This window comes from Octopus bimaculoides, chromosome 12 (assembly GCF_001194135.2).
Source record: "Octopus bimaculoides isolate UCB-OBI-ISO-001 chromosome 12, ASM119413v2, whole genome shotgun sequence".
Lineage (NCBI taxonomy): Eukaryota > Metazoa > Mollusca > Cephalopoda > Octopoda > Octopodidae > Octopus > Octopus bimaculoides.
The window spans coordinates 43,733,342-43,744,781 of record NC_068992.1 but is presented as its reverse complement, the minus strand read 5'-3'; the positions used below and the strand labels follow the sequence as shown (position 1 = coordinate 43,744,781).

The following is an 11,440-nucleotide window of genomic DNA, read 5'->3' as shown; positions in this document are numbered from 1 at the left end:
CAGAGAAATTTTAGTAGAGGAAGTTGGGGGTTAAGTCAATTACATCGACCCAATCCCCAACCGGTACTTATTTCATAATTTCCAAAAAGATGAAAGGCAAAGCTGAAATTTGAACTCAGAACGTACAAATGGACAAAATTTCTCTAAGTAATTTGTCTGGCATGTTAACGATTCTACCAGCACGTCGCTTTATTTTCCAGTAGTAACATCAAATATTTTTAGCAAGGTACAAATAAGATGACACAGTTATCCCCCTTACACCTGGTACATTTTCTATTCAACGGTCGAATTCAGAAATTCAGTTGCGAAACAGTTTAATGATTGCTTCTAAATATCATATTGCAATTGTTGTTGATGCTGCTGTGTTGCTTCATGTCGTCCCTAATGTAGCTGTTGTATGGAACACATTAGTAAGGGAATTTGTGTTGTTGTTTAACCCTAGGCTAGCTCGTACCTAAGAGCAGTTTTTCATATGAAATATACTGAAATATACAGGCGCAGGAGTGGCTGTGTGGTAAGAAGCTTGCATCCCAACCACATGGTTCCGGGTTCGGTCCCACTGCGTGGCACCTTGGGGAAGTGTCTTCTACTATAGCCTCGGACCGACCAAAGCCTTGTTAGTGGATTTAGTAGATGGAAACTAAAAGAAGCCCGATGTATGTATATATATATATATATATATATATGTATATGTATATATATATATGTGTGTGTGTGTGTGTGTGTGAGTGTGTATGTATTTGTGTGTCTGTGTTTGTCCCCCCATATTGCTGGACAACCGATGTTGGTGTGTTTACGTTGCTGTAACTTAGCGGTTCGACAAAAGATATCGATAAAATAAATACTAGGCTTACAAAGGATAAGTCCTGGAGTTAATATGTTTGACTAAATGCGGTGCTCCAGCATGGCGACAGTAGTCAAATGACTGAAACAAGTAAAAGAATAAAATAATTCTCTCTCTCTCTCTCACACACACACACATGCATATTGGGCTTCGTGCAGTTTCTGCTTATCAAACTCCACTCGTTCATAAGTCTTTGCTTGGCTCAAAGCTATAGTAGTAGACAATTGTCCAAGGTGCCAAGCACTGAGATTGAACCTGAAACCATGTAGTTAGCAAGCAAACTACACAACTATGTCTGCACAAGATATAACAATAATAAAAATAATAATAATTAAAAAAAAAAATGAAATAAAATAAAGTGACAAACAAAGCACATCTCCGAAATAAATCTTTTTGGTAAAAATGTTACTGAAAGAGGTTACATTGCTGCCTGCTCCTTAAAGCAGCCCCTTTCCCTTCCGAAGAAACTTATATACAAGATGCTTGGGCTAAATATGATGATATGTCGTGTCTTCTGTTTTTTAGGAACAGCCTGATGTTTTTATTGGTGGATAGTCAACAGCGTTGGAGAGCATAAAGATTAAATTTGCAGTTTAGTAAAAGTTAGCTGACATGGGATGGCTGAAAGCCATCTGAATAATGGAAAAGAGTTACCTGTATCATTACAATTCATGCCTGGTATCAAAATGCCAGCATCATGCCTCCAATAGGGATGACGTCATGTGAAACTGCTGGAGACTGTGGTTAAACCCTGGCTGGAGAGAGAGAGTTGTTGCTGGAAGGCCATATGTGTGGCAGCAGGATTCAGCTCCTTGTTACATCTCTGTAAAAAGTCAAAACTGATTGTCGGAGAATTTCTACGACTTCACCAGCCCCCCAGTTTCTGGCTTTCTAATTCCACTGATTGTAATCCCATGGATTACTATGTGTGGAGTGCAGTTGAGAAAGACACCAAATGCTTTGCCTGCAACACCAAGGCCAAGCTGATGATCAAGATCAAAGAGGTGTCTGAAGATCTTCCCAGAGGCACAGTGAAGAACACATGTGCCAGGTTCTGGAGCCATCTCAAGGCTGTGGTGGAAGCTAAGGGTGGCTAATTTAAATAAACTGTTACTGCTAGCCTAGGGATAAACAACACAAATTCCCTTACTAATGTGTGCCATATAACAGCTACATTAGGGACGACCTGAGGCAACACAGCAGCATCAACAACTGCAATATGATATTTAGAAGCAATCATTAAACTGTTTCGCAAATGAATTTCTGATTTCGACCGTTGAATAGAAATACTTTTTTTTTAGATGGATTATTGTTTACTTTTTTTACAAACTTCAATTTTAGCCCCAACTCCCTGTCCACTACAATTTTTAACATCACTCAGGAATCTTTGCTGGGTGTTAGTGTTTTTTATAAATGATTTGCCTATAAGATTTTCCCCTTTTTTTTCATTAATTATTATTATCTTTTAATAGATTTTTGGTGAAAACCTTGAAGAAATGGTGAAAGACTTAGAACAGGTAATATATGTTCTTATCTCTTAATTGTTTCATTGTTGTCGATGTATAGCCCCAGGTCAGTCTTTATTGCGCAAGCCTGGAGGTAGACACAAGTAGATAACAGAACAATTAGTTGCAGCCAAGTGATTAATCTTCCCAGTTATCCTCTGTTCTTACCTAGATGGGGACCATACTGCATGGTGAATGATACAGGGTGCAGTGTATCTCTCTGCTCATGTTGCACTCTCTCTATTGTTCTGTCTGTATCTGTGTGTCTGCAAATTTTTTTGGCCACAGTGAAAAGCTCATTCGAAGCACACCGGTTGAAGTTCTTCTCCTTTTGTTAGTGGTGAGTATCCAGTGTGATATTTGGGGGTCACTGAGGTTAGCGAAAGTGAAATCGTGATGGCACCTGTGCCCAGCGTCGCTTTCCTGGCACTTGTGCTGGTGGCACGTGTAAAGACATTCGAGGAAGATCGTTGCCAGTGCCGCTGGACTGGCTGCTGTGCAGGTGGCACATAAAATACACCATTTTGAGCGTGGCCGTTGCCAGTACCGCCTGACTGGCCTTCGTGCCGGTGGAACGTAAAAGCACCCACTACACTCTCGGAGTGGTTGGCGTTAGGAAGGGCATCCAGCTGTAGAAACTCTGCCAAATCAGATTGGAGCCTGGTATAGCCATCTGGCTTACCAGTCCTCAGTCAAATCGTCCAACCCATGCTAGCATGGAAAGCGGACGTTAAACAATGATGATGATGATGATGTTTCTCTTGGCTATGTGAAAGAAAGGTAGTCATCATCATCATTGTTTTAATGTCTACATTTCCATACTTGCATGGGTTGGATGAAATTTGTCAAGACAGGTTTTCTACGTCTGGCACCCTTCCTTTCACCAACCCTCAATTGTGTTCAGACAAGGGAATATTTCCCCTGGCCAGACATATTTTTTGCAGAAGACTTCGAATGAATGACGTTGCATATATGGTGGTGATACTCATTTCCAACCATCATGTAATGTTAAGACAAATTTACATATAAACACACGCATACTTATACATATATACATGTATGTATATAAACATACATACATATATCTATCTATCTATCTACACACACACACAAACATAATATAAATAATATATTATATATATATATATATATATATATATATATATATATATATATATATATGCATACACATAAAAAAAATTAAGGAATGGAGTAGATAAAATCCAGGCTATATATGTTTCATAGCTAGTGGAACCTCGGAAGTAGTAAATTATCGAAACGAGGGGATAGACTGCAAACTACTCTTCAGGCAAGGATACCTTGATTGTTTGATGTTTACATTATCGTTGGAAGATCCCGTATTAACCATTGGGGATTTAATCGAAATTCGATCAAATTTCTTCCTAATTCTGGTCACTTCAGCAATGTAACTACACATGTGCTGTTGTCAATTTCTTTTCCTTCCTTGGACTTTTCCCTTTCTCCTTTCTGACAAAGAGCTATGCTCAAAATGTCAAAAGCTCTTTTTAATTAGCATCAAATCAATACAGTCTTGTTCACATCTTCTTATTATCATCATCATCTTTTAACGTCCCTTTTCCATGCTGGCATGGGTTGGACGGTTTGACTGGGGTCTGGGAAGCCAGGAGGCTGCACCAGGCCCCAATCTGATCTGGCAGTGTTTCTACAGCTGGACGCCCTTCCTAATGCCAACCACTCTGAGAGTGTAGTGGGTGCTTTTTTTACATGCCACTGGCCCAGGAGCCAGAGGGGGTTGGCATCGACCACAATCAGATGGTGCTTTTTATGTGCCACCGGCACAGAAGCCAGTCAAAGCGGCGCTGGCATCGGCCACATTCAGGTGGTGCTTTTTACATGCCACCAACACGGGGACCACAACTACAATTTCCATTTGATTGTGATTTGATTCTGATGTACTTGACTCAGTAGGTCTCCTCAAGCATGGCATGTCGCCCTACGATCCGAAGTACTTCTTGTTGTCTGTTATTGTTAATTTTATTGCTTGTATATTTGATTTGATTATATATGTGTGTGTATGCTTGTCTTGACATCATGTTGTGAAAACAAGCATCACCACCATGCAAGTGATGTCCTTCATTTCCAATCTTTCTTCAAAACATGTCTGGTCATGGGGGGAAATATTATCTGATTTGGAAATGAGTGGGGGTTGGTCACATGATGGGTGTCAGGCCTTAAAAAACCTGTTTTGATAAATTACATTCTGATCCATGCATACATGGAAAAGTGGAAGTTAAGACGATGGTGATAATGGTCATCATGTTTGATTGTATTTGCTGTTCTCTCATGTTGTTGGTATGGAGGGAAACAGAGGATTTTGCCTGCATTAACCCTTTAGCATTTAAACTGGCCTTATCCGGTCAAAATATTCTACCTGCTTTATGTTCAAACTGGCCACATCTGGCCCCTCACACCTACCCTACAGTGTCATTCTAAAAATAAACTGCCACGCCATTAAAATCTTGAAGATATGAAGTAATTCATGATTAATTCAAAACAATGTGAATGAATTAACATTACATTTGATGGAATAAATTGAATGCAAAAAGGTTAAGTTTTTTGTGGTGGAGCTTATATATATATAGCTGCATGATCTGGTAGAAATAGCAGGCGTATTTCTCTCAAACCATACCCCGGTGATCTTCAAAATAGGAAGGCAAAATATCATATAATGTAGTTTGTTTGTATGATATCTTTGAAGAAAGGCAGTGTGGTCATGGTTGGAATGGCTTTGATTGTAGGTCTGATCAGAAATAGCTTACGGCTAAGCAACACTTGACTTTAAATCAATGGTGTAAAGGAAGTTACCTCCCTTAGATTTTGTTCCAGCTATTCTCTGGTCAGTCCAAGCCTGGGTACCCAACTGTTTTAAAACACACAAGCTAATAAAGGAGCCGCTACATGATTTCCCTATATCCTAGCAATAGGAGCTAAACCCCCCACAAATTACATTTTGTTCTTGGTGAAAAGGACACATTGGATAAATGTCCAAGATATGCTATGCCTTCCATCATATTCTTTTAACTCTTATTCTTTTACTTATTTCAGCCATTTAGCCGAGGCCATACTGGGGCACTGCCTTGAAGGGTTTTACTCTGTCAAACTGACCTCGTCAGTTGCTTTAAGTCTAGTTCTTATTCTGTTGGTCACTTTTTGTTGAACCACTAAATTACAGGGCCGTAAACAAACCAACGTTGGTTGTCAAACAGAGATTTTTAATTTAGATCTCTTTGAAACAGTTTATATCAGAACTATTGGTGATGGTCTCAGATGGGTTGGTATCAAAAACGTTAATAATCTGAGAAGAATGAATGACGAGGCTTTTGACTGATGGAGGAGACTAGTGTGATTGATGTGGTTAACATTCAGTTTGGACATTTGTTGGCAAATCATCTATTTGGTGGAGATGGGATTCCAGAGGGAAACAGTTCAGAGGAAGAAGGAATGGCCTAAGTGTTTAGTGTAGTAAGATGTTGGGGAGGTGAGACACAGTAGAAGTGACAAGAGGAGGTCGAAGAGAAACGGATGGGAATTGTGGAGTCTTGGTTGAGCAAGATGTACAGAATAATGGTTCAAATGAGCAGAGGAGGTTATTGTCGTAAAAATAGAGGAGGAAGACAGAAACCATTGTAGTAGCAACCAGAGGAGAAGGCAGAGGAAGAGTGAGAGACTTACTCATTAGTAATTATGGTGGGCAGGCAGTGTGAAGAATGTTTGTGAGTCAACAATTGTTGAAGTCCATTATGGTTTTGTGCTGTTTTTAACTTGATTTGCTTAATATAACGACAGATATATTTCTCCTTCATCTCACAAAGATTCTCTTCTGTCACTAAATGTCACATGTTCTCAGTATTATAGATGTTAGGCAGTGCTGACCTTATGTGCAAGCGTGGCTGTATGGTTAAAAAACATGTGGTCTTAGGTTCAGTTCCACTGCACAATACTTTATGCAAGTGTCTTCTGTTATAACCCTGGGACAACCAAAGCCTCGTGACTGAATTTGTTAGACTGAAGCTAACATACATATCAGGGTTGGCTGAAGAGTTCATAGGCTGACTAAGAGACTCTCATGAACTGTGACCAAATGAGGTTTACTTTCAACAAAGTATCCCCTTGTTGTCTACATACTTCTATCACTGTTGCAGTGCTTGTATCCCTTTGATGAAGAACCTTTCTTTTCATTCATCAAAAAGTCACCAACAGTAGGTATTATGTTATCATCACTGTGATATTGGTTCCCAGCCAAGTGTTTTTCTGAATGTTGGGGAACAGATGATAGTCAGATGGGGCCAAATAAAAAGAATAAGGATGGTGATCAACCAGTTCAAAGCCACACTCGTGCACAGCAGCCATTGAAAACAAGGACTTACGTGCTGCAGCATTGTCCTGATGAAACAAGATCCCTTTCGTCAGTTTTCCTGGACATTTGGTCTTGATAGCCTTTCATAACTGCCTCAGCAAGTTAGCATAATATTCTCCATTGATGTTGTGGCCCTTTTGAAAATAGTCAATAAACACAATGCCTGTTGTATCCCAAAAAACTGAGACCACTACCTTCCCTGCGAATGAAACAACCTTTGGCTTTCTTTGGAGTAAGTGATGAGGATTGTTTCCACTGCATAGATTGTCTCTTTGTCTCTGGCTCAAAGCGATGAAGCCAATACTGATCCTGGCTTAGGAAATGTTAAAGGAAACCAGCTGGATTTGTCTCAGATAATGTCAGATTTTCCTATGATGTGATCAACCTTGTGTGACTTTGATCAGGTGTCAGATGTTGCATCCAGTGAGCAGAAACCTTCATCATGCCAAGTTCATTGTGCAGAATATTCTCAACTTTTTCACAGGATATGCCAGTAGCATTGGCTATTTGATTTATAGTCAATCACTTGTCATTAGGTGAACAGGATCAATATTTTCCTCGATGATGGCAGTTGCAACATCACCAGACCTTGGACTCTCACTACCTCTCCTAAATTCAGCTGCCCACTTTTGCACTGTTGATAAAGCTGGAGCATCATCCCCTAATGTAAAAACCATGTCAACATGAATGTCCTTGGGAGCTAAACATTTTTTCTGCAGGCACTTGCAGGTAAATTTTGTTCATTTTCAAGAGAAGTTGCTACTAGTTACTTTTGAAGTCTTTCTTGAACAACCAGATGTCAGCTTACCTGGAAAGAAATAATGCAGCTATTAATAAAGAAAGTTGAAATTATTGCATACAAAATTTCACAGCTCTGGCATCACTCCTTCATAGTCAGCCTATGAATTTTTCAGCCCTCGTACACACACACACACACACACACACACACACACACACACACACACACACACGCACGCGCGTATGTGTTTGTACGTGTGTGTTTGTGTATATATATATATGTATGTGCTTTTGTGTATACTCTTGTCTAGATATATAATGGTTGTAAATGAGCATCACCATCAAACAAGCAGTGTTGTTTGCATTCAGTCTTCTGGGAAAAGCAGGTCTGGCTATGGGAAAAGAAGGGTTGGGAACAGGAAGGGTATCTGGCCATAGAAAATAAAACCTATCTGACCCATGCTAGCATATAAAAGTAGACATTAAATGATGATGATGATGATATAAGTCTTAAGATCTCAAAGACTTATTGGCCAGGATAAAGACATAAAGCTGGGACTGGACAAGACAATTGAGGTCAGAGATGGCAGTTCAGTGGCTCATTTGGTTGGCTAATTCCAGATAAATACTTGGTCCGAGGGTACTGCACAGTTTCAGTCATTGTCACTTATGACCTGTATGTGGTCACTCATCTAGAAATAGCAGCCAGATTTCCTCAAATATCAATTTGCTGTTTAGATAAAGAAGGATGCATTGAATAATCTAAATCATAGAGGATACATTATGTGTGAATAAAAGATGGTCATTGCTGGTATGTCTTTGATCATAGGTCTGGTTGATTAGGCTGACCTGGGGCTAAACAACAACAACAACAACAACAAGCACCATTACACTTTGTGTTGTGAAGAGATATTTCCTGTATATTGTTGTAGTTGTTGTTGCTGCTGTTGTTTGTCCTTTCTTCTTCTTTTGTTGCTGCTGCTGCTGTTGCTGTTGCTGCTGCTTTTACTGCTACTACTACTACTGCCGCTGCTGCTGTCGCTGCTGACAGTTGTGTGTGGGATGTTGTCAATATGATGGATGTCAAGCAATGTCGACCTTAAGCTTTTACTGATGACTGTTCTGACTTCTTCCGACTGATTTACTTCATAATAACTACGTTGCCATTTATGCTGCTCTCACCTCTCTCTCCGCTATCCACAACAGTCTTGTCACATTTTATGGCAATGATGCACCAATCATTATTATCATTATTATTATTATTATTATCATTGTTATTATCATTGTTATTTCGTCTCTGCATTGTTCTGTGTGTGACTGTCTGAATGTGTTGTGCGTGTGTGGGACAGATGTAATTTGTGTATGTGTGTGTGTGTGTGTGTGTGTGTGTGTGTGCGTGTAGATGTGATTGTATGAGTGTGTCTGTGTGTGAGGTAACAAATGTGAGTACAGGCTTTCAAAGGAGTGAATGGGTGGTAGGACATCCAGTCTTGTGTGGGAGGTGGGGGCGGGGTGGGCAGATGTGACCATGGGGTTTCAGAGAAGTGTGTGCTGGATGGGTGGGGGTTTTGGAGTGTGTGTGTACATGACACAACTTGAGATAGAAATAACATTTAAATCTTACTGATTCCTATTCTTCTGTCATTAAAAACAAACAAACAAGGATGTTGGATAACATAAATTGATACACACTATTTTTAAGAACAAAAAATTGGTGGGATGGTCACATCTGGAATGCCTTTGATAATAGACCTGCTTAATAAAGGCCAATCTAAAACACTAATAACAAAATTCTCTTGTCTGATGAAATTTCCCTTCTATATTCTACTGTCACTATCATGCACACTGGCTGTCTTGCCTCTCTGTACTTCAAATATAAACTGTCTCTTCTCTCTGTACTTCAACTATAATCATGTCATCTTTTTGTACTTCAGCTAAAATTATCTTGTTGTTGTACTTCTTTTATTGTCATCTCTCTCTGTACTTCAAATATAAACTGTCTCTTCTCTCTGTACTTCAACTATAATCATGTCATCTTTTTGTACTTCAGCTAAAATTATCTTGTCGTTGTACTTCTTTTATTGTCATCTCTCTCTGTGCTTCAAATGTAAACTGTCTCTTCTCTCTGTACTTCAAATGTCTCTTCTCTTTATATTTCAACAATATTTATGTCATTTCTCTCAACTTTAAGTGTAAACTATCTCTTCTCACTGTACTTCAACTATAATTATGTCATCTCTCTGTACTTCAATTATTCTTGTCTCTCTGTCTGTAATTCTTCTATAATTGTCTCTTGTTTCTCTGCTTCTTTTATAACCATTCTCTCTGTACTTCAAGTTTATTCCCCTCATCTCTTAACTCTTACCATGATAACCTCATATCTCTATTCAGCCAAATTAGTCCACAATGAATTAGCTAGTCCTGTACCAGCCTTGAGCAACTTTCCCTCCACCTACACAACGGTCACTTATTGTCACACCATAATCCCTGCTGGGGTTGGCCATAAGGTAGACTTATTGGGCCCTATGCTAACTTGCAACCCCCTTAGCAAGCCAACAAATGATCCTCTATGCAGTCAGTCAGTCTGTTAGAAATAACAGCCAACTCTCCCTCATGTCACATGCTATCATTAAAATAGAAATGCACTGGGCAATGTTTTCCTGATATACAGAAGATCAGGGTGGTCATGCCTGGAGCACCTACGAATATATGTCTTTTTGAACATCAAGCTATACACGAGACTAAACATCTGTGTGGGTACATATGAATGATGATTATGCCACAGCTGTAATGAGTTTCAAATGTAATTAATATAGATAGATGTTGGCATGGTTGGGTTGTGGGTAGATGCAAGCATGGTCGTGTAGGAGAGAAGTTTGCTTCCTAATCACTTGGTTTCAGGTTTAGTCCTATTGTGTGGCATCTTCTACAATTGTCTTCTACAATAGCCCGGGTTGACCTGGCCAAGAGGACAAGATTGGGGAGTGGGAGGTAATCATAGTACATGAAGCAAGAATGTGAGGAAGAGAAGGGATGTAGAGACATAGTTTGGTTCATTGTGGTAGAGTGTGAGAAGTTTTCTACTCAGTGCTTCTAGAACTCAGTTTCATTGACATGGGTTGGTCTTCTCAAGAACTCAAATCACCAGACATCTTGGTCCATCCATATTCATTTCCTCCATAAGGTCCAACTTTCTGAGATCAGTCCTTACCACTTCATCCCATGTCTTTCTGGGTCTCCCTCTTCCATGGGTACTATCTACTTTCAGGGATCGACACTTCTTTATGCAGCTATCCTCATTCATACGCATCACATGTCCAAACCAACATAGTCTTCTCTTTTGCATGCTATATTTGATTCCTCTGTGCCCAACATTTCTCTCAATGCATTTGCACTTTGTCATACATGTGCACTAATGTTGCACATCCAATGGAGCATACTACCTTCATTTCTCTCCAGTTTATGCATGTCTTCTGCATTCAGAGCCCATGTTTCACTACCATGGAATATAGCTATTCGTACTCAAGCATCATATAGTCTACTCTTTCATTCTGAGAGAGAAGCCTTTTGTTGCCAACAGAGGTAATAGCTCTCTAAACTTCCTCCAGCCAATTCTTATTTTAGAAACAATACTTTCAGAGCATCCTCCACCATTGCTAATTTGGTCACCTAGGTAACAGAAACTATCTACAACCTCAAGAGAGCCTCCTGGGCATTTGAGAGAATCTAAAACCCATGTGCTCGTAGTGCTTATTGTTTCTGCACATCTGCCACATACAAAGACTACTTTATCTGTTAATCTATCTGTGGTACCACTGCATTTCTTATGTGTCTATAGATTGGTGACTTTCCTTAGGGAAGTATTTCTCCTTCAGGCCCCTGTAGTGTTGCTGGAGTCTCGGGTGTATGTGTATGTATATATATATAGGTGTATGTGTGTGTGTGTATATATAT

At 39.6% G+C, this 11,440-nt stretch overlaps 1 protein-coding gene across 1 annotated transcript in view; it reads left to right on the top strand.

Annotated features, from left to right (window-relative positions):
- The window catches only part of LOC106874569 (DNA ligase 3), a 63,654-nt gene that overhangs the window by 10,851 nt on the left and 41,363 nt on the right, over window positions 1-11,440 (top strand). The window contains exon 6 of the mRNA XM_014922347.2: window positions 2,317-2,361. Within this exon, the coding sequence (XP_014777833.1) occupies window positions 2,317-2,361 (45 nt within the window). The remainder of the gene's footprint in view (window positions 1-2,316; window positions 2,362-11,440) is intronic.